The sequence below is a fragment of the Choloepus didactylus genome, chromosome 6, assembly GCF_015220235.1.
Source record: "Choloepus didactylus isolate mChoDid1 chromosome 6, mChoDid1.pri, whole genome shotgun sequence".
In the NCBI taxonomy this organism is placed as follows: Eukaryota; Metazoa; Chordata; class Mammalia; order Pilosa; family Megalonychidae; genus Choloepus; species Choloepus didactylus.
In genome coordinates, this window is record NC_051312.1 from 67,244,896 (window position 1) to 67,269,432 (window position 24,537).

Consider the following 24,537-nt stretch of genomic DNA (forward strand, 5'->3'; position numbering starts at 1 on the left):
CACAGAGCAGCCACAGTGAACACTATGTCTGGTACTGTGCCTAAAACTGTTGATGCATTGGCTCATTTTAAAACAATAAAGACCAACACTCTGTGAGCCCTTATTATATCCCTGGCTTGGGGCTGTAAGCATATTGACTCATTTACTCCTACAATAACCCAGTGATGAGATTCTGGTTTTACCAAGAGGAAACTGAATCTCACAGAGGTGTGGAGATGTCCTTTCCGAGGTCCTACAGCTAGAAAAAGCAGAGCCTAACTTTGAATGCAGGAAGTGTTAGAAACAGTCTCTTGACGTAACTGCTTTTATTATCCCTGCCTTACAGATGAGGAACTGAGGCCTGGAGAGGTTAAGTAACTTTCATAACATCCTCTAAGTTTCAGATTCAAGATTCCACATCGGATCTGACACCCAAGTCCATGGTGGTGCCCACTGTACCCAGTATTTACTGCCTTTCTGTGGAGCTCTGACTACCGGCTACTCTTTTTCTTCGGGAATGAGAAACCTGGATTACAGTTTCTCTCACCTCACTCTGAAATTTGATGTTGAATTCAGTATTCCAGCAAGAACCTGTCCCTCCCACTTTCCCAATTTAGCTTATTTCTTAGGCTTTCAGCCTCCATCTTAAAGGCTAGCCCTCTTTCATTTTTTTTCTCATGAGCCTTCAGAAGGCAGATCGAAGCTTAAGAGGGAGGGAAACAGAGTTGGTGAGGAGCTGGGAAGCCACTCAGGTCTGAATGCAAGAAATGTTTACCTAAAAATCCAGTCAATGGACCAAAGATGCAACCAGAAACTTGAAAAGCAAAGCCAAATGAGTCTATGTCTGCTGAAGTAGGGACAGCCGGACATATGTACAGCTCTCTTCAAAGGTTGCTTAGGGACCCAATAAACCTGAAAAGACTGTGCCTTGAATCTCAATGTGGGTGGGCGGATAAAGGAACACTATTCCTCTTCTTCCTCTTGGTTTTCCCAGGGTGTGCACAACAAAGAAAAGGCAATTTGCATTCAATGACTGAAAGCCACTTACATCTGTAAACATTAACTGTCCCAGCCAGCAAAACCCTCCAGAAAGCCTCTTAGCCCCATTTGTAGGAGCCAGATGTGAAAAGAAAGCCTTCTGCTTTCCATTGTTCTTTCCATTTGAGCTTCAAGACCCTGGGAGCTGCATGTGCGGGGAAAGCGTGGTACATTTTGCTCTTAAATTGAATCAAGCTTATTATGTTAGAGAAAGTTTAATTAAACTCTTGCTGGCGGTTGTGAAAAAGGTTTTACCTCCTCGCAATTTTTTCTTCATGTGTTCCCTGCAGGTAGTACACACTTTTCCCTTCCAACCGAAGGACATTAGGGCCATATGAATATGCACAGACTCAAGAAGTTTCCGAGAAGCTCTGGGGGCATTTGACTCATAACTTTTAATTTAATCAATCAACTCAGTGGTACAGTAAAGGGATTACAACTATAGAACTCCCTGATCACAGGCGACCTGGTTTACTACAGGGCCACCAGCGGTAGTCTTTTTCACAAAAAATAGGGCAGGGCTGCCTGCGCTATGATCGCCGATATCCTTTGTCTGTGATATTGTTTGTTCTTCAACTCTGAATTTACTGAGGTTAGGAAAAATCTGCAAGTATTTCTTTGGACTCATGCTTCACTTCCAACCCCAAACAGTAGAGTCTTGCAAATTGGGAAGGATGTTTGCCAGTACTATAGTGTCTGGCACAGATTTCTGCAGAAACCCCACTTGTGATTATAAATAGTTGGCCTTTCCCGGCACAAACAATTCTTGGGGGTATATTTTTCAACTCATTGTTTGGAACACTTAAGTACAAAAATGCCATCAGTTTTAGCAGAGTTTTGAGTGCAAATTTTTGGGTAACCATACAAAACACTGTTGCTTAATGGATTTTGTATATTCTTCTTCCTATAATTTCATAAGGCTTTTTGGTGTTTAGAATATTTTCTTGTAAAAGGAAAATTAGGGTTTTTTAAATTTTTCATTAAAGCGTGCATTTGTTGGAATCACAACACAGGAATTGGCAAACAAGTCTGAAGGAAATAGAAAATGAAAAATGCATGGGTTGGTGTCATACTTAAATTTTAATCACATCCATTTTGCCAGGAAAACTGGTAGCATTACAGCTCACAAAATAACTGATCCATAGTTTCCCAATGAATTCAATCTTTCTTCTACCCAAATCAGTTCAAAACAGGTGACTATTTAAGCTACACAAATGAGATGCAGGAACCATGTGCTCTTTATACTGCCAACCAACAGGGGTAACTGGCAAGCCAGTGATCAATAAATTAACTTACTACTCTCAGTGGTAATGGGACTTTACCTTGATAGATATATGGAAAAATACTTTATATAATATATAATTTTGACTGGTCAATTCAATACAGGTGTGCCTTATTTAAGAAAGGATATGCTCCACATACACAGTTCGTGGACTTGAAGAAGGAAGGCAGAGTACGAGGCTGTGAGTTTTCTGATTTCAACTCCCATTAAAATGCCAATAAAAGAGTCTGAGGCGAAGGTTTCAGAAATAGCAGTCATAATCATCATGTGATACCCAAGGAAGAATGAGTAAAAGGGGAAAAAGGTGATTTTGAGCTATTAAAAATGCTTCACAATATGAGAGAAGAAAGATGCATTAAGAACCTGGGTGTGGGGTGGGGTGGAATCAATAAACTCTGAAATGAAATGAGAATCAAACCAGAATTTAGAAAGTAGTTGTAATCTATTCTTTAAATGTGGAAGAAAGACATTATACCTATTTAAGAGGAGTTTATTATGGGAAGAAGCAGGCAATGATAATATTGGTAAAATGTGGAAGTGGATGTTATAGGAAACTCAACAGAGAAAATAAAAATGAACTAGGGAGAGTATGCAGTGCATAGAAAGACAGACATATGAAAAGAATGCAAAAGAAGATGGATCTGGAGAATGGAGCACGCTGGAGGCAATGAGAGATCCTAAAGAAGAAGGAATAGACTGAGCACACTGCCTAGTATACAATAGATGTCTGAATAGGTTTGTAGAATGAATGAGCAAACCATAAAGAATAAAAAAATTGAAGATTAAAAAAGAAAAAGATTCAGCAGAAGAAAAATGTCACCACCAATACAAGAGTTGAAAGTATAGAGACCTATTTAGGATACCATTTAAAATAGAATGGAGATCAACATGCATCATCAGACATTTTAATTCCAAGGAAAAAAAAGAAAGCTTTCCACATGGAGCTAGGTTACAGTTTCATATAAAGGAATATAAGTCATAAGTGAATAGAGACTGGCATTGTTTTCTTTCATTGTAATAGAAAACCACGTACAAACCATTATCAGAGGAAAAGGCTGTATGTTTTGGGTTTTTATCTAGAATTGTTTGTGATAGAAGTTGGGGATTAGGAGAATTGTTAGAATAAAAGTAGATTAAATAAGCAAATTGAGCAGCAAGTTAAGCCAATGGAGAACAGAAGCAAGAGAGATGAGAAAAATAAAAAAGAGCAAACTTTTCCCATAAAAGTGAATCAAAAGATACAATTCTAATGAGCTATGTATGAAAGGATAAAATAGCAAATAAATTCTTTGCTGTTTATTTAAATTGACAGCTAACTAAAAGAAAAAGACAAGAGTCACCAAAGGGGATTAAAAACAAGCAAAACCAAACCAAACCAAAGTGTCTATACATCACCAAAGAAAGTCTAGAAAAAAGGAAACAAGTTAACACTAAAAATTGAGAGGTAAAAAGTAAAATGGCAGAAAATAAACTGAATAGGACTGAGGTTTAAATAAGTATAAGTTTAAATAATCATGTGGGAAGCAAAAATAAATAAACAAAAAGAATTCTTCCAATTGGATTACTGCAAAAATTTACTGGGAAAACTTTAAAAAGGCTGAGAAAGTCTAAAAATACTTTTAAAAATGTTTCAAAAACACTACAAGATAAATTAATTAAAATGAATAAAAACTGGATGGAATTTCAGACAAGGTGGAATTTAAGGCAAAAGATATTAAATCAACCTAATTGTGTTAGTTATGTGATGATACAAGTCAGTGTTAATAATAAGAGCGTAGTGATATCATGCCTATAGGTACAGAGTACATAGCAACAAGTATAGAGGGCAACCACTGCTAAAAATCAAAGAAAAATTTGTAAGTTTGCAAAATTTTAGAACAAGCTGTTAATAACCCATTATCAGAATACGATAAATCAAGAAGAGAACAAGAAAGTGACAGGGAGCCTGAAAAGCATAATTAAATGTACCAGAATACAGCAGAATGGGTAGATATTGCTAAGAATTAAATGGACTGAATAAAAAAGAAAATAATTTTCAATAGTCCTCTGCAAATCTATTGCTGTTTCCTGATGAGACGGTGAAGTAGCATGCACTCCTACTCTAAATTCAACTCTGGGGAAACTTCTGTGCAGAAGGAAGCACAGATCCAAGGACCTAATAGAGAAACTGATCTAAAGGGGAGATGAAAAGCTTCCCAGAACTGGGGGTTGGAGCAGGGAGGAGGTAGCCTGAGCTGGAAGGCAGTCTGACCAGCAGTGGATGGGGAAAAATGATGAGTTCTCCTCTTTCCTATGACCCAGCAGTGGGAGGATGGGTGCGGGAGGGTGTAGGAGTGCTCCTATTTCCCCTCTCCCACAAGGCCAAGGAAGGGCCATTGCCTGCCCTGCAACCCAGAGGTCTGAAGGACCATTCCATTCCCATTCCCATCCCCACTCAGAGTATCTTCAGGGAAGCAAAAAAGCCCTTTTGCAGAGAGGAGGGGATGAAGGGAGACCAGCAACTTTTGGGTATGCACTCCTCTATCTCTTCCTGCTGCAAATTTACAGATTAGAATGTAAAGGAGATCACCTCCTCCTATACCTACTTTGTTTTATTGATGTCAGGATGAATAAATGAAGAGAGAAGTTACTCAGCAGAATGCAAGCAAATGGGGGGAGTGGATAGCAGTGATGTGATGCCTGGGGCTCTGTCCTGGGTCTCATCTCCTTCCTTTTCTTTGAACACCCGGAAAAAGACAACAACTAGGACTTGGCCCTTCCCCAGTACACATTACCAGGCATAACAGATACATCGCCAGAAAAACAAGAGACCACCTGCCATAATAAATAGATACCAAGGAATACAACCAGTAAAAGGGAATGCAAACTGAACATGAAGCAGTTTAATTGCAACAGATGGAACAAAAATTTAACATAAGCTCAAAAAATTTCCTCAGAGACACAAGGGAAGATATTAAAAATATAAGGCAAGAACAAAATGTAAAAAACACCAAATATATATTAGTTGTTAGACAAATATTCATAATGGCTGTGACATTCCAGCCAAAGATGCACGACCTGAATCTAGTCACGAGGAAACATCAGACAACCGCAAACTGAGAGAAAGTCTACAAAATAATGCCTGGTTTTCTGTGGAATGGAGCTGATGCAGTCCTTCAAGGAAAATTTAGTTTCAAATACATTGATTAGGAAACAATAAATATTTATGAAGATAAACAAGCTAATATTCCAATCAAGAAGCTGGAAAAAGAGCCACAGAATAAGCCTAAAGTAGCAATAAGGAAACAAATGAAGTTTAGTGTACATACCAATTAAATGTAGAGCAAAAATCATAAGATCCGTAACGGTAGAGAAAATTAACAAAACTAAAAGCTGGGTCTACTAAAAGACTAATGATAAAAGAGATCTCTGACAAATCTTATTAAGAAAAAAAGAGATAGTCTGCAAACACAAAGAATAGAATGCAAAAGGGAAAATAACTATCATTAGAGAGTAAAATAATAAAAATGATTATGAACATACATTGATAAATTTAAAAACTTAGGAGAAACAAATAAATTTCTTAAAACATATAAGGCGCTCACACTGGAGCAATAAGAAATTTAAAACTTTCATAGACGAACAAACTTTAACAAATTGAAATAGTAATGAAAGACCTCTTATACGTAAAACTCCAAATCTAGATTATTGGCTAGTATGTTCTATTCAGATTTTCACAGAATGGTAAATTCTTGTCTTATACAAGTTGATCCAATAAATAGGAAAATACAGAAGCTTTCCAGCTCATTTTATGGGCTCAAAGTAATCCTGTATCAAAAATTGTATAAGAACAATATAAGAAAAATATATAAGTCCATTTCACCCATTAATGTAACTGCAAAACTCCCAATAAAATATTAATTTACTTCAGCCAACAGTGCACTTAAAATAATATATCACGACCAAGCGAGATTTGTGCTAGGAATGGAAAAATATTCAACATCATAAAAATCTATTAATTATCCATATCCAAAAGAATGAAAGAGGACCCTTACCTCCCACCCTATACAAAAATTGACTCAAAGTGGACCAAAGATCTCAATATAAGAGACAGTACCATAAAACTCCTAGAAGATAATGTAGGGAAACATCTTTAAGACCTAGTTTAGGAGGTCGCTTCTTAGACCTTACACCCAAAGCACAAGCAATGAAAGAAACAATAGATAAATGGGAACTCCTCAAAATCAAAAGCTTCTGTACCTCAAAGGAATTTGTCAAAAAGGTAAAGAGACAGCCAATGCAATGGGAGAAAATATTTGGAAAACATGTATCTGATAAGAGATTGATATCTTGCCTATACAAAGAAATCCTACAACTCAACAACAATAATACAAACAGCCCAATTATAAAATGAGCAAAAGATATGAAAAGACATTTCTCTGAAGAGGAAATACAAATGGCTAAAAAGCACATGAAAAAATGTTCACCATCACTAGCTAGTAGGGAGATGCAAATCAAGACCACAATGAGCTATCATCTCACACCAATATGAATTGCTGCCATTAAACAAACAGGAAACTACAAATGCTGGAGAGGATGTGGAGAAATTGGAACTCTTATTCATTGCTGGTGGGACTGTATAATGGTTCAGCCACTCTGGAAGACAGTTTGGCGGTTCCTCAGCAAACTAGATATCGAGTTACCCTATGATTCAGCAATTTCACTTCTTGGTATATACCCAGAAGATCTGAAAGCAGTGACATGAACAGATATTTGCACACTGATGTTCATAGCAGCATTGTTCACAATTGTCAAGAGATGGAAACAATCCAAGTGTCCTTGAACAGATGAGAGGATAAACAAAATGTGGTATATACACAATAGAATACTACGCAGTAGTAAGAAGAAACGAGGTTGTGAAACATACGACAGCATGGATGAACCTTGAAGATATAATGCTGAGTGAAATAAACCAGACACAAAAGGAGAGATATTGTATGTTATCACTAATGTGAACTACATGAAAAATGTAAAATAAGTGTCTTATAATGTAGAATATAGAGGTCCTAGAGATGGTCAGAAGCTAGTGAAAGGGGAATGATAATCTAACATGTACAGATTATGATAATAAGGAAGAACTTAATTGGGAATGGTCAGTTGTGACTATGATTCGTTAATGGGATTACAAGTATTAACAAAAAAATAAAAGACCTATATGGAAAAAAATTTCAAAATCTACTAAAAGACAAAAAAAAATCTGAAACAATGGAGATATTACATACTCTTGAAGGTATGACTCAATTTTATAAAGACACCAATTTTCTCCATATGCGTCTATAAATTCAATGCAATTCTAAGTTAAATAGCAGCTGGACTTTTTATTTTAGGAGTTCAGAGGACTTTGAAAAAGAAGAGTGAAAAATCAGGAGAGACTTGCCCTACTAATATTAAGACATACTTTTAAGAAAAGTAGGACAGATATATATTAAGACATCCACTAAAAGTTACATATACAACTAATAGCTATAGTAATAAAAAAATAGTAGAATATTTATGCAAGTACAGACAAGATGAGGTCACTTTATCCTGAGCAGATCAACAAAAATTAGAATGCTGGGTAAGGTCAAGTGTGGTCAGGGATGTGAGCAATAGAGCCCCCAGGCACTTTTTGATTATTATCCTAAAATGTTTAGGTCTTCTGTTGCTCATTGACAACAACCTGGAGAGGATTCTGAAGAACTTAGTCAAAATAAGAGTATGTAGTCCCTATGATCTAGCAATTTCTTTCCTAATAGATCTATCTGTTTCACAAAAGTCCTCACCTGATCGATAAAGGAACATGGAGATGTGTTCATCCCAGCAATTTTTTGCAGAGTGGGCAATTGGAGGTAACCCAGGTGACTATCTCTGGAGGTGTGGATTATGGGATAATAAGTACAGTTAGAAGCAATGAACTAGATGTATCCACAGTAACATAAGTAGATTTTAAAAAACATAATGTTACATGGAAAAAACAAGAAACAGAATGATATTTTAACAAATACTACTTATATAAAATAAAATACACAAAAACAAAATAAGCAAAATACCTCTAATAAGAACAGGTACAAATGAAAGAATATACATCAAGAATGGGGGCAGGACGGTGATGAGAGCGGGGAATGGGGATAAATGGAATAAAACAAAAAAACAAAGCCAGAGGGGCCTTGCATGGGCCAATGATGTGAGTGTGCCATGAGGTGGAATGAGAAAAAAGAATATTTTCTAAGGTAAACATATACTAGGCTATAAAAAAGCAACTCAGTAAATTAAAAAAAAAAAAGGCAGAAAATATATATAACACTCTCCCAGCAAAACAAAATAAGCAACAAAATCAAGAACAAAATATAAACCAAAAACCCCTGACTACTTGGAAATTTTAAAACACTCTGCTAATTAACAAGTATGTCAAGAAGATAAAGTGCACAAAAGCAGAATATTAAGAAAATAATGAAAATGGGAACTACATATTAAAATCCCTTGGAGGAGTTCAGAGCTCTACTAGAAAGAAAATTCACAGTTGTAAGTGCATTTATTATTAATAAAAGAATAACGGAGAAATCAGCATACTAAGTAAACAATATAAAAATTTCCAGAGGAACAAAAGGACAACCCAAAAGAAATAGGAGCAGAGAATACTATATATAAAGAAGATACGTAAATTAGGAATAACAATAGAATCATCTAATAAAACTAACAAAAATTATTAGATAAAGCCAAATGGGTAAATTTAGTCAAGATATAAAGGAGAATTATCTTGCAATCTATAATTGTGTGCTAAAGGTTATGAAAATTCGAATAAAATGGAAGACTTTTAAGAACGGAAATAAAAGTCTAAAACTACCACAAAAGAAAGACCCTGACTCATAAATAAATGATGATGAAATTGGAAGGAGACTTGGGAGTGAGGATAGAGGAAAAGTATTCAGTGTTTGTGGATATTTCTTTCAAAGTATCAATAACCAATAGAAATGGGTAGGTAGTAAAAAAACAAATTTATTCCTCAAGGGTAATGTCTTGAGACTAAAACCAGATCAAGAGCGAGTTTAAACATCAGAAGTTATAGACTAACTTCATACTTGTATATAGATGTGAAGAGCTGAGAGTCAATACTTGCAGATTATGACTTGAAAGGAGAGGCATGATGGAAAGGGCTCTGGGGTCCCACGGAGCTGGATTTGGAGCCTGGCGCTGCCATGTGTTTGCTCTATAAACTGGCCCTAGTTACTAGCCTTCCTGGGACTCAATTTCCTCTTCTGTAAACAAAGAAAAGAATATCCACCCTATGGTGCTGAGGCAGGATTACTGAGAAAATGTTTGTAGAATCTTAATAACAGCGGAAGAAGAATAGTTTGGCATATGTTCTAAGGGAAAAAGCATACCATGATCAAGTTAGATTTGTCAAGAATGGAAGAATATTTTAGCAAATAAAAAACTATTAATATACTACTCCACAACAAGATTAAGTAGTAACAATTATATGTTCGTATTGATAGATGCCAAAATGCCATTTGAATAATCCAATATCCATTAAAAAATTAGATTTAACATATTTGAAGCCAAGAATCAACATAGTGTCTAATTAAGAGATATTCAGGGCATTTTAAATACAAATAAGAATGTTACTGATCAAATGTGGGGTTCTCTGCCAATGCATGTAACAGCCAATCAATGACGCTGTGTTTCAAAGGAAGAAAGAGTATATTGCCATATGAAGCAAGGAGAACAGATAGTCTATCACCCTAAAATGTGTCTCTCCAAACTGCAGTAACCCTGAAAGTTTTATAGTATCAAAAGATGGGCAGATTTTAGGGTAATAAGTATAATGGTTTGAGATGATGAAGTTAAAGATGATCTAATTATTGAGCATGCACAGATTGATTACATGCTTAGCCACAGAATGTATTTAAGGAAATGGTGCCCTTAATATGATGATGGGTGTGATTTTTAGTATTATAATGAGGTATAGGCCACTTATAGGTTAAATTTTAAGTTACTGCACATGTCAGGTGGACCAATTTTGGTTAGATCTAGCTTTGTCTAGTAAGACAGTTTAGGAATTGGGGTGGATTAGTTCTGGGCTGACTCAAGTTCCTTCATTAATAAACATTAAGGAACTGTCTATTGATTACAAGACTTCAAAGTTGTAAAACAGGATAAGGGGGTACAAGCAGGGCCAGGAATGAGTTATAATGAGGTGTTTACAATCATAAGATAAAGATACAATTATTATCAAAGATCAAGACATCTGGGTTAAAGGTCAATGTTTTTCAGTAGATTCAGACATTTTACTTTTGGCTATTCTACAGCTTACTAGAAAGTAAGAAAGGCATCTACATAATGATTCAGTAATCATAACTGTTTGTTAACTCTTAACCTCTTGGTTACAGAAACAAAGCAAGGCTACCTACTTTTACTATTATCATGTAACACTGTACTGGAGGTTCTTGTCAGTGAATGAGAGGAGACCTCAGAAATCATAGAGTAGTAATCAGAGAAAAAAGACAAAAACATGTTGCTTTTCACAGGCAAATTACGATGATTACCTACGTAATCCAAGGAATTTGGGATAAAACTATTAGAAATAAAGCATATAGATGCAATAAAAATGAATAAAAGATCAATAGCATTCTTTTTTTTTTTTCATTTTTATTGAGATTGTTCAGATACCATACAATTATCCAAAGATCCAAAGTGTACAATCACTTGCCCCTGGGTACCCTCATACAGCTGTGCATCCATCACACTTAATTTTTGTTCAATTTTTAGAAACTTTTCATTACTCCAGACAAGAAATAAAGTGAAAGATGAAAAAGAAAAAAAGAAAAAGAAACTCTAATCCTCCCCTATCCCTAACCAACCCCCCTCAATTGTTGACTCATAGTATTGATATAGTACATTTGTTACTGTTTATGAAAAAACGTTGTAATACTACTAACTGTAGTATATAGTTTGTAATAGGTATATAGTTCTTCCCTATATGCCCCTGTATTATTAACTTCTAATTGTATTGTCATACATTTGTTCTGGTTCATGGAAGTGATTTCTAGTATTTGTGCAGTTGATCATGGACATTGCCCACCATAGGATTCAGTTTTATACATTTCCATCTTTTGACCTCCAACTTTCCTTCTGGTGACATATACGACTCTGAGCTTCCCCTTTCCACCTCATTCACACACCATTCGACGCTGTTAGTTATTCTCACATCTTGCTACCAACACACTGTTCATTTCCAAACATTTAAGTTCATCCTAATTGAACATTCTGCTCATACTAAGCAACCACTCCCCATTCTTAAGCCTCGTCCTATATCTTGGTACCTTATATTTCATGTCTGTGAGTTTACATATTATAATTAGTTCCTATCAGTGAGACCCTGCAATAATTGTCCTAATGTGTCTGGCTTATTTCACTCAGTATATTGCCCTCAAGGTTTTCTCATCAACCCATTTTTTTTTAATATGGTTTTGTTCACTCACCATACATTCCATCCCAAGTAAATAATCAATGGTTTTCTGCATGGTCATACATTTATGTGTTCACCACCTTCACCACTATCTATGTAAGAGCAGCTATATTTCTTCCGCAAGGCAGGAGGGAGAGTCAAAGAAGGTAGAGAGGCAAAAGAAAGAGGAAAAAAAAATGACAGCTAGGAAGCAGCAAAAGGAAAAATAACCTTAAATCAAAGTAGAATAAAGAATCAGACAATACCACCAATGTCAAGTGTCTAACATGCCTCCCGTATCCCCCCCTCTTATCTGCATTTACCTTGGTATCACCTTTGTTACATTCAAGGAAGCATAATAAATGATTCTATTAGTTACAGTCTCTAGTTTATGCTGATTGCATCCCTCCCCCAATGCCTCCCCATTTTTAACACCTTGCAAGGTTGACATTTGCTTGTTCTCCCTCGTAAAAGAACATATTTGTACATTTTATCACAATTGTTGAATACTATAGATTTCACCAAGTTACACAGTCCCAGTCGTTATCTTTCCTCCTTTCTTCTGGTGTCTCACATGCTCCCCACCTTCCTCTCTCAACCGTATTCATAGTTACCTTTGTTCAGTGTACTTACATTGTTGTGCTACCATCTCCCAAGATTGTGTTCCAAACCATGCACTCCTGTCTTCTCCTATCACTCTGTAGTGCTCCCTTTAGTATTTCCTGTAGGACAGGTGTCTTGTTCACAAAGTCTCTCATTGTCTGTTTGTCAGAAAATATTTTGAGCTCTCCCTCGTATTTGAAGGACAGCTTTGCTGGATACAGGATTCTTGGTTGGCGGTTTTTCTCTTTCAGTATCTTAAATATATCACACCACTTCCTTCTTGCCTCCATGGTTTCTGCTGAGAGATCCGCACATAGTCTTATGAAGCTTCCTTTGTATGTAATGGATCGCTTTTCTCTTGCTGCTTTCAGGATTCTCTCTTTGTCTTTGACATTTGATAATCTGATTATTAAGTGTCTTGGCGTAGGCTTATTCAGAGCTCTTCTGTTTGGAGTGCGCTGTGCTTCTTGGATCTGTAATTTTATGTCTTTCATAAGAGATGGGAAATTTTCATTAATTATTTCCTCTATTATTGCTTCTGCCCCCTTTCCCTTCTCTTCTCCTTCTGGGGCCCCAATGATACATACATTATTGTACTTTGTTTCATCCTTGAGTTCCCGGAGACGTTGCTCATATTTTTTCATTCTTTTCTCCACCTGCTCCTTTGCATGTAGGCTTTCAGGTGTTTTGTTCTCCAGTTCTTGAGTGTTTTCTTCTGCCTCTTGAGATCTGCTGTTGTATGTTTCCATTGTGTCTTTCATCTCTTGTGTTGTGCCTTTCATTTCCATAGATTCTACTAGTTGTTTTTTTGAACTTTTGATTTCTGCCGTATACATGCCCAGTGCTTCCTTTACAGCCTCTATCTCTTTTGCAATATCTTCTCTAAACTTTTTGAATTGATTTAGCATTAGTTGTTTAAATTCCTGTATCTCAGTTGAAGTGTACGTTTGTTCCTTTGACTGGGCCATAACTTTGTTTTCCTTAGTGTAGGCTGTAATTTTCTGTTGTCTAGGCATGGTTTCCTTGGTTATCCAAATCAGGTTTTCCCAGACGGGAACAGGCTCAGGTCCCAGAGGGAAGAAATATTCAGCATCTGGTTTCCCTGCTGGTGTGTCTTAGAAAATTGCTCCACCCTTTGATGCCTCGGGTCACTGTGCTTTTCTGCCCAGCAGGTGACGCCTGTTAGCCTATAATTCTTGACTGGTGTGAGGAGGTACGGCCTGTTCCCCCAGGCTCTGGGATCTGGTTCTGAATGGAAAGGGCCCCACCCCTTTCCTCCTAGAGAAGACAGACCCCCCAGGTGGAGGTCATTAGCATTTCAATGGTCTCGCTCTCTGCTTGTGGTGTCTCCACCCTTCCCAGAGTCACAGCGCTAGAAACTGAAAATGACTGGGGCTTTCTCCACTGAGCCGAAAAACAAACAGATAGTCCCCTTCAGACCCAGTCCAAGGCAACCCTCTGGCTCTCCCAGGTCAGTCGTGACCCAAAGCCTCTGTCTGTTTTTTGGGGCTGCGTACCTGTAGTGAGCAGTTCACACTCGCTACTTAAAACCCCAGTTGGAGCTCAGCTGAGCTGTATTCGCTTGCTGGGAGAGAGCTTCTCTCTGGCACCATGAGGCTTTGCAGCTCGGGCTATGGAGGAGGTGGTCTCATGACGTGGTTCCGCAGGTTTTACTTACAGATTTTATGCTGTGTTGTCGGGCATTCCTCCCAATTCAGGTTGGTGTATGATGAGTGGATGGTCTCATTTGTCCCCCCACAGTTATTCTGGATTATTTACTAGTTGTTTCTGGTTTTTTGTAGTTGTTCCAGGCGGACTACTTAGCTTCCACTCCTGTCTATGCCGCCATCTTGCCCAAGTTCAATAGCATTCTTGTGAACTAACTATAACTTGGTAGAAAACCTAATGCTGACCCTAAATCTATCTCACTGGTAATAACTGCAAAAATAGAAAATGATCCTAGGAATTAACCTCATGAAAGTTGTATAAGAAAGAAACGTCAAAGCTTTCATGAGGAAAGGAAGTCATTTAAGAAAAATTAAATATTTACATGTCCCAGTTTTTACAGAAATTGCATACATTTTTAACCCACAAATATGATCTGGGCAACTGCATTCCCCTCATTAATGAGTGACCTCTTAACTAAAATTCCAGAAATCACCTGAGAAGCAAGCACTGAGGTGTCTGCTTGTAACCTTTTCCCTTGAATGCTTTTTGTGTGACATGAGACCCCAGTGTTAGGAAAGGGGGAAGGGAATTGAAGGGCTTGGGAATGGGATCTGAACTGGAGTCAGAGTTTGGCCACAGTCCCATGCGGATGTTCCTGGGCTCTAGGGGAGCAATGGGAGGGAAGAAGTGTTCTGGGGCAGGAGGGATGGAGAGTGAGGCGGCTCTGAATGAGTCCAAGAAGGTAGCAGTGTAGTGGGGTATGGGCGACAGCCCACAGCAAGAACTTACTTAAACTCTGCTTTTTAATTTTATCAAATTTGTTTTCTAGTAAGTTATAGTTAGTTCACAAGAATGCTATTGATCTTTTTTTCATTTTTATTGCATCTATATGCTTTATTTCTAATAGTTTTATCCCAAATTCCTTGGATTACATAAGTAATCATCATAATTTGCCTGTGAAAAGCAACATGTTTTTGTCTTTTTTCTCTGATTACTACTCTATGATTAATTTTAATTTTATCAAATTAATACATATGCAGAGTCTGCAAATGAATCTGAAAATATGGCTGTATTGGTCAGGGTCCCATAGGAAACAGATGGCATATTCAAAAGGGAAAATTGAGGAGAGTTTGACAAAGGACAATTCACAAGGGTACTGCAGGGTTCAAGGAAAGCAATGAGGGAAGGTTGGCTCCTAGGTTTGAACTATCTCCCAAAGGAAGGGAGCCTTTTCAGGAACAGAAGAGAGAGAGCGAGAGAGCTGTAAGAGAAGGGTAGCTGGACACAAGCTGTGGCCCCTGGAGGGGGAGAACAGCCACCGCAGGGAGGGAGCCTGGCAAGGCTCTGACCTCATTCTCCTCTGTCCTCAGCCTCCCACTGACCGAATATAACACGAAGCCAGACAGCAACAGGGACCAGGTGAAGAGGTAGAGAAAGATGGAGAGTGGATCTGGGGGTCAGAATAGAAACCCCTTTGCAAAATACCTAGAAGCGCTGGAAAAAGGGAGAGAAATCTCCTGGGGTCTCTCCAAAGAGGAAACCAACACCTGAACTGCAATCTTGGCTGCTTGGGTTTCAAGGGGCACACAGGGAAAGGAGCAAGGCCTTGTGCCCACTTGAGGCAGGGGATCGGAGTGCAAACCCCTGCAAAACCAGAGCCCTTACAGGGCCAAACTTTCGATGAAAACACAGACCAAAAAGAAATCCAATAAGCACATGGAGACGACAAGACAGCTTATCTGTCTCAGCGAAAACTCTGGGCCGAACAAAATACGTCTCCTCTGAGAATTTATAACCACTGGTTTGGAGTCGACATTACTCCATCGTCTTGTAGCTTTTGTTTGCTTTAGAAAGATCTGATGCCATTCTGTCCCTGGCCCTTTGTTACCCATTTTTCTGGATGTGTTAAGGATTGTTCTAAAATTCCTGGTCTCAGCATTGGTGGCAGCCCAGTTAGTCCAGTTAGAAGTACAGGAGGCTCTGAAAGGCCGAATTACTCAGCTTGGAGAGGGATTTCCCAGTGATGGAGGAGGGAGTGGGACTGATATTTGTTGAATGTTTAATTTTGTTTCTGAAATCAAATTTAGAGAGCAGGCCTGTGGTCCAGCTGTATGTCATCACTGTTCTAGGTACTGGGCTAAGGAAACTTATTCATAAACAGAAAGAAACTGAACAAGCTAAATACAATCAAGCTGATAACTCCAACGTAATTCTTGGATTTAATGCAATCCCACTTAAAATTCTGACACAATCCTTTACAGAACTTGATGAAATGATTTCAGAATCATTTGTAAAAATAGAAACACAATATTATTGAAGAATATCTTAAAAGAAAGATCACCTCCATTTCCAAGCCAGAAACCTAATTGTCAGCTTTGGTGCTTCTCTTTCTCATTCCTCCACATCCAGTCCAAGATAGAACCTACCTCTAAAAGATATCTCAACTCCACATTCTCTCCATCATCACTCCCACCACCTTAGTCCAGAGCCACCACCATCTCCTGGTAAATTAATACAGTATCTTCCCGACCATCTTCCCACACACCTCCACCAGCATCCATTCTGCTCTCTACTCCCCTGGTCTAACCTCCCCAGTGGCTTTTCCTTGCTCATCTTGCTCCACTCTCCTTGCTCATTTTGTTAACTGCTTCTCATTCATTCATTCATTCAACAATATTTACTGAGTGCTTTCAACGTGCCAGATAATGAGCTAGGCCCTAGGGAGATAATGGGCAAAATCAGACGTGTTCCTGCCAACACCTTAATGGTTTTAAAGGCAAAAGATAACAGTCGAATAAACATCAAAAACGTTCAAGGTTCAAGTGTGTTAGTAATTAAACCAATGCCAATTTAAAATAAGATTTTTTTTTTATAACCATTAAATTGACAAAAACAAAACAAAATGGCTAAATCAAATGTGGAAGAGGCTGGGAGAAACAGATTTATTTATTCATTGTTGGTAACATGGTGAATTGACACAAATGTTTCAGAGGAGACTCTGGCAAGAAGTCTCAAGAGCCAGAAAAAAAATTCATATCCTTTGGTAAAGCAGTCTTACTCTTGGGAAATTATTTCAAGAAAATAACTCAAAGGTAGGGGAAAGGCGAAGGAATTCTCTGCATGTAAATTTTTATTGCAGTACTTTCTATGATAGCAAAAATAACCTGATACTACCTAAATGTTTAATAAAAGAACAGTTAAGTTGTTTAGAAAGCTGATATAATGTTATTCAATAATTTTAAAATTATGACTATGGAAACAAAAATCAAATGAAAAAGTTGGATATAACATGATCAAATGCAAAGCAAAAACTCTTTATATGGATGGAACTTTTGTTGACCATGAAAAAATGAAAATAGTTGCCAGGTTAGAGTGACAGTCTTCCCAGCGATAAGATTATTAATACATATATTTTAAATTTAATGACCTAATGAAAAAGAAGGCTGAATTTCATTGTAAAATTAATTTTGATTATGTAGAGTATATTTCCTAATGACAGTTTTTATATTTTAGACAATGTGTTGTCAAGCAAAAAAAAAAGAAAAATTGACTCATCAAAAAAATGTTATTTTTGTCAATATGTATATGTATTAAAACTGATGATATACCAAAACAGGGGAAGTTATGTAGTTTACATTGTTAAGGGTGATTACAGGGTCTCTACTGGGTAGAACCATTTCTCAAAAACCCAGGAGTTTTATTCAGTGCCGGAAAGTAAAGAGATGCAGCATCTGTTTGGCAACTCATAACCCACTGGCAAGGCCTGGGCACGCCTCCAACCTCCAAGACATCCCTATATGTTAACACTACAGGGTCACTGTGTTCCTCCTATAAAGCAGGTGCTCCTGGACCATTTCTGGGTATTACAAACTCACAAATCTAGAGGACAGACAATGGGGGGCTTGGAGTTCTTCTAATACTTCAGGGCTCAGGAACTCTCTCTGGCTCATCAAATCCAAAACTTCTCTTTCTGCCTTCTAAGTAAGGCTCTCCGCAGAATAGGTCTTTGACAGTGGGGCAAAACTGTTCGGTACGACGCAGAATTTGGTATAAGTTGAGTCCGTTTTAGTGCAGCAGGGTCTTACTAAAAGAAGCTTTGCACATAAGATATTTAATTTTACTGAAGAGGAAAGAATGACAGTTCCCAGAGGAAAGCAAAAGGCAATCAAGAGATCTGAGTTCCAGTTTTGGTTTCAATACTCTCTGGCTACATGATCCAAGCTTGTAACTTCGAGCATCAGGTTTTTTCACTATTAAAAGCATGGTACAGCTTTAAAATGAACTTGCAGAAAGTACTTGGTTTTAAAATGATTTCACTATTTCCAGATGGCCAGCAGAGATGTATGGCATTATTCTAAAGAGGGAATGGCACATGTCAATTGGTCATCCCCTTGTTTCTCTTCTTTCTTTCCCACATCAAACCCCTCTTGGAGAGGAGGAGGTCATAAATGCAAAGAGAGCCCTGTACTCCATGGAGGGGACCCCAGAAATTGAATTTGGAACAAACCATTTTTATAATGGTTGAGAAAAGCCACTTACAGATATGGTCCACCAGAAGAACCACCTGGGAGTACATGGGTGTTGCCCAGTCTTCCACAGAGAGCCCAAGGTGACTTCTCAGAGGCAAGTTAGCCAAAGAGACACCTTTGCTTGCCATCTCACGTGTATTCCTTTCCTAGGACTGCCATAACCAAATGTGTGGCTTAAAACAACAGAAACTTACTGTCTTGCAGTTCTGGGATCTAGAGATCTGAAGTCAAGTTGTTAGCAGGGGCATGCTCCCTTTGAAACCTGTAGGGGAGAACTGCCCCTTCCCTTTTGTAGCTTCTGGTGGCTTTCTAGCAAGTCCTGGTGTTTCTTGGCTTGCAGCTGCAGCCCTTTAGTCTCTGCTTCAGTCATCACGTGGCTCTCTCCCTATGTCTGTCTCTTCTCCTCTTTCTCATAAATGACACCAGTCATGTTGGATTAGGGGCCTGCCTTAATTCCAGGTGCAATGGCCCTATTTCCAAATAGGGTCACATTTTGAGGTACTGGGAGTTAGGGGTTCAACATATCTTTTGGGGGGAACAGAATTCAACCCATAATGTTACCTTAAAGCAGAAGTTCTCAAAGTGTGGTCCATAGATCCCAGGGTATCCTGAGACCCTTTCAGAGGGTCTGTGAGGTCAAAACTATATTCATAACAGAAGACATTATTTTCCTTTCTCAATTTGTAGACATTTACACTGATAGCACAAACGCAGTGGTGAGTAAAACTCTGGTGCCTTGGCACAAATCAAAGCAGTGACCGCAAAATGCAACAATGTGTTCTATAATGCCACACACCTGCAGTAAACAACATCAAAAATGGCAGTTTTGCTTAAGACTGCCCTGGATGGAGCAATAAAAATTATTAACTTTATTAAATCCCTACCTTTGACTACACATCAAAATAATACACATTATTCCCTGTGACTGATTGGGAAATATGCATAAGCACTTCTGCTATACACTAAAGACTGTGATTGTTTTGAAGAAAACAATTGTTAGATTGTTTGAGGTGCAAGCTGGATTAGCCACTTTTTAATTTTCATAAGACATCGTTTTTACGTGCAAGAAAAAATGACACAAATAATGGCTATTTAGAATTGGGAATTTGACAGAAATTTTCTAAAAAATGAAGCGAGCCTGTCACTTCAAGGAAAACAACTGACAATATTTGTTGCCCATGGTAAAATTTGAGCTTTCAGCCAGAAATTAGAACCTTAGAAAACTTTTATCCATTACCAAGAACTTGACAGCTTTCAAATGCTTAAAGAATTTTCTGATGAGAATGGTGGTGATATTAATGGATTTGACTTTTGATAGTGTATAATGAAATGTCTCAACATTTGGATGAGCTTCATAACTCAGTAAACCAATATTTCCCAAATGACTAAAGTACAATGTTACAAAATTATGCATTGGTAAAAGGTCCATTCAGAGTGCAAGGTAAAGCAAGGCATTTTAATGTAACAGAGTACAAGTTCATTGACGTGGTTTTATATTCCACATTGCAATTAACCTTTAAGAAACTACTCTCCATAGAATTTTGGTGTAATATCAAAGAAGATTGTTGGAAAAGATCGTTAAAATACTCTTTGCTTTTCTGACAACATATCCTTGTGAAATGGAATTTTCTTCCTATAATTCAAGCAAAAAATATATTGCAACAAATTGAATGCAGAAGCAAACATGAGAATTCACCAGTCTTCTGTTAAGCCAGACATTGATGAGATTTGCAAAAAAAGATTTGCAAAAAAAGATAAAATGAAACTCTAAATTTCTTCTCTTTGGACAATATAATAATTTTCATAAAAAATATGTTCTTTATGTTGACATAGCAGGTGTATTATTGTTAATTTATTATATACTATTTTTTTAAAAAAATTAATAAATAATATTTTTAAATTTCTCAGTTTTAATTTTAATATGGTGAATATTGATAGATATAACCCACATAAGCAAAAGTGGGTTGAGCCCTCAATACTTTTTAAGCATGTAAAGAGTTCCTGAAATAAAAAATCTTGAAAAGATGGTGTTTTGAATGGCTAATTAATAAAGGGAATCACCATTTGTTGGTTTTCAGTGTTGTGGGGAAGCATCTCCGAGTTTAAATGACAAGGATTGGTTTTGTAGACAGCATCATCCCTGGACAGGCAAAAAATTTATCTGTTACCTAAGATTGGTAGAAATCACTCTTGAGAGCATTGAACTTTCAAGTATTCTGACTGGTTCTTCCTTGTGCCCTTCCAAATGGCTCTCATATCCTGAATGTACACAAGCCCACCTGCTTCCCTCCAAAGACGGGCTTGGCCCATACTTCCTGCTCAGTACTGGCCATCATAACTAGCTGTATGCTAGAAATCTGCCTCCGGGGTCATAGTGAATGACACTCTGAGTTCAACATCTAGTACACAGTACTTCCAGGTGCTAAGGATCAAAGACAAGCACATCATGGTTTTTGTCTAGGAGGACTTCTCATTCTGGTGGGGAAGAAAGACTCTTAAAGAAGTAATTACAGTATAATGTGATAGATGCTATTCTGTACATAGTGATCAAAGTTTTCCAACAAAAAATTACAACACACTCTGACAATGCAACACAGCTATCTGACAATAGGATGATCCTGGGGGATCTGGAACAGGCCTGCTATTTTATGAAGAAATGCCCAACAACTCCACAGAAATTCTCTATAGATTTGTACTGGATGTGGCTCAAAGGCCCAGCAACAATGGTTCTTCACTTTTTTTTTTAATTCTGGGAAATGACAGTGACAGAGTAGAAAAGAGCAAGAAGCTCCTTAGGACTACAAAAGATGAGTAATGAACCCTTAATACTTTATTTCCTCTGGGTTAGTGGGTGGAAGTCACTGGAAGAAGTTGTTTCCATTATACTTCTTCCAAGTGGGTTTTTTTTCCCAGGCAGAGAATCCAAGTTTGCTCACGCAGGTCTCCCACACCAGCTGAAGCAGATCAAGCCGAATCCCTGAGTAGGAAGACCGAACAACTAAGAGGCTTCAAAATTCCCAAACTTGGATTACACATGGGGAAAATTAAACAATGGGGCTCTCGAGCTGCCAAGAAATGTTGGATTCCGCTCTGCATGGGCTATTTGAGGGCCATGGAGGGCTCTGGTCTGGCCTGGGTCATCTGAGGTCCCAACCATATGCCCTTCTGTCTCCTCTCTTTTGGGAAAAGGAAAATTTCTCTTTTTAATCTTTTTCTCCCAGTCCCACTCTTTTCTTCTAGCTGTGGCAACTCCAAAGTGAAATGAACAAGAACAAAATAGACAGTGAACAGAAATAGCCTGTTCAGTGCCACACACAGACATCCTGCCACACAGGTTTAGAGAGAATGGGCAAGGCACCCAAACCATAGGCAGGAAAAGGAAACTGGGAGTTTTGAACCTGCAAAATGGGATCTGCATCTTAGATTCACTCCTAGACTATGGACAAATTATGAGACCTCTCCGATCCTCAGAGAGCTTATGCACATAAACAGGTGATTTTGAGGATTAAATGTTTAACATATGTAAAAATGCTTGTCACACAGCACATCTACTAGACATACTTATATTTTTCATGTTTTTTTGTGTGATTATTTTTAATGTCTTTCTCCCCTGTAGCCTCTGAATGGCATGAGGACATGGGCTGTGTCATTTTTTGTTTGTTTGTTTTTGTTTTTTTTTGGTCACTATTAAATACCCAGTGCTTAGCATAGTACCTGACATATGTTAGGCATTTGTTGAGACAATTGTATGATAAAAGGGAGTTGGTAGTGTCCTGATTGAGGATATATTTCAAAATAACAAATCTGGAATCCTCTGACAATTCTCATTGATTGATATTAGCCATGTGGAGTGTGGTGTAATGACGGATTCTAATGTGGCATTGGGAATTGGCAGGGAATGGGCATGCTGACTGACTAACAAGGCCTGCTATGGGTGAGTATGCTGGATATTTGTTGACCTTGATCTATGGACTCAAGAGCAGGTCCCTCCCCTGGCTACTTACAGCACAAATAGGTCTGTTATGTAATTCATGGGTAGGGCCATTTCAGGAGGACTGAGGTTACCAAATGCCCAACCTGAAGATAAGCAGCATGACTTCAGGAGCATTTTTAAAAAAATCACAGACAAGAAAATACTTGGCACATTGCTATGCAAAGAAGGTAAAAGCATACCATTATCATGTCTGCCTCATGTCTGAATTTGTTTAATTGGAATGAGTGTCTCATGAACAAACAATAAGAGGGAGCATACCCAACACACTCCAGCTAGTGTTTTCCATAGATAGAATTTTGCAATGTGCTTCCCCCCAATCCATAAAGCAGCTACATTACTCACGAGGGTAATCCTTTGGGTGCATCTTTTCGGACCAATTCCCATAAAATGTCAGCCTGTACTTGGCGGTTCCACAGGCACAGCAGTCTACAATCGGCTTGTCAGTCACCCCATCAAAGGTGGAGTCTGCAAGAGTCAGGAATGTCACCAAGTTAGGAGAAATATGGGCTGTTGTAAGGCATCATCCTCTAAGTCTCATCCTTAACCCTTGAATAAGAAGACCCAAAGCCACACCCTGATCAAGATGACAGAGTGAGATGCTTCAGGGCTCTGTACCCTCCCAGAAACTTTGAACAACCATCAAGAACTGGCAGAAACATCTTTCTCAAACCTCCAGAAACAAAGGACTGCAGTAACAGAGAAGTGCCAAATCAAGAAAAAGGCTATTAAAAGCACAAGATCATTTGACATCCTGGCTGGCCCCTCTCCCACCTGTCACTGGCTCAGTCCAGAGCTGGCTCATGCTCCCAGTGCATATTCCTGGTCCCACTTCCAGAGGGAGTACAGCCCTCATGCACATACGGGGAGAATATATGTCTGGCCCAATCTGTCTGGTGCTGGCCTGAGGGAATTGCCACCCCAGAACTTGAATGTAGAAGACAGATCACAGGATTCTCCTACAGAACACTGTGGAAAGCAGTCAAGTGGCTGCCTGGGGCTGTAGGACAAACAGTGCAGTACCTGGGACCATGAGAAAGCTGCTTCCTAGGAAAGAGGGGACATTCATATCTACATAAACTGAAGAATTCCTAGGACCACATGCACATGCCTGAGACAAGATGCATGTGCTGAAATGATCAGAGAAGCCCCTACACTTTGACCTCAAGCTATTTTCTAAACTCATTGTATGGATAAGCTCCAAAGGAGAGCACTGCACAGGTCAATCTGCAAAGACTGGGAAAGGTAGTCTTTTTTTTCTCCTTTTTTGTTAGTTTCTGGCATTCAAAACACTAGCTGCATACAAATTAAGGGAATAGATACCTCAGAGTCTAAATTTAAACAATAACACATTAAAATATCAAAATGTCCAGTTTCAACAAAAGATTACAAAACATACAAAGAAACAGGAGTAATGTCAAAGGCAGAGGAGAATATTAAAGCTTTAGAAGCCATCAAGGAGGAGGCCCTTACCTGGGACATACCAGACAAAGACTTAAAAAAAATGGTTCTAAATATGCTCAAAAGGCTAAAGGAAAACATGGACAAAGAAGTAAAGATGGTTAGAAAAAATAGGTATATACAAAGAGAAAATCAATAGAGAGATAGAAATTATGTAAAGGAATCAAACAGAACTGAAGAGCACAGTAACAAAATTTAAATTCCCTAAATGGGTTCAACAGCAGATTGGAGCTGGCAGAAGAAAGAATCAGTGAACATGAAGTTAAGACAATTGAAACCATTCAGTCTGAGGAGCAGAAAGAAGAAAGAACGAAGAACAGTGAACGGAGCTTTAGGAAGCTTTGGGATATCATCAAGCACAGCAAAATACACATTAAGGGAGTCCCAGAAGGAGAAGAAAGAGGGAAAGTGGCAGCAAGAATATTCAAAGAAATAATGGCTGAAAATTTCCTGAATTTAATAAAACACATGAATATTCACATCCAAGAAGCTCAATGAACTCCAAACAGAATAAACCCAA

General features: G+C 38.2%; 1 protein-coding gene across 1 annotated transcript in view; it reads right to left on the reverse strand.

Moving 5' to 3' along the window:
- The window catches only part of SPON1 (spondin 1), a 307,860-nt gene that overhangs the window by 159,870 nt on the left and 123,453 nt on the right, over positions 1-24,537 (reverse strand). Inside the window, exon 5 of the mRNA XM_037839787.1 lies at positions 22,902-23,024. Within this exon, the coding sequence (XP_037695715.1) occupies positions 22,902-23,024 (123 nt within the window). The remainder of the gene's footprint in view (positions 1-22,901; positions 23,025-24,537) is intronic.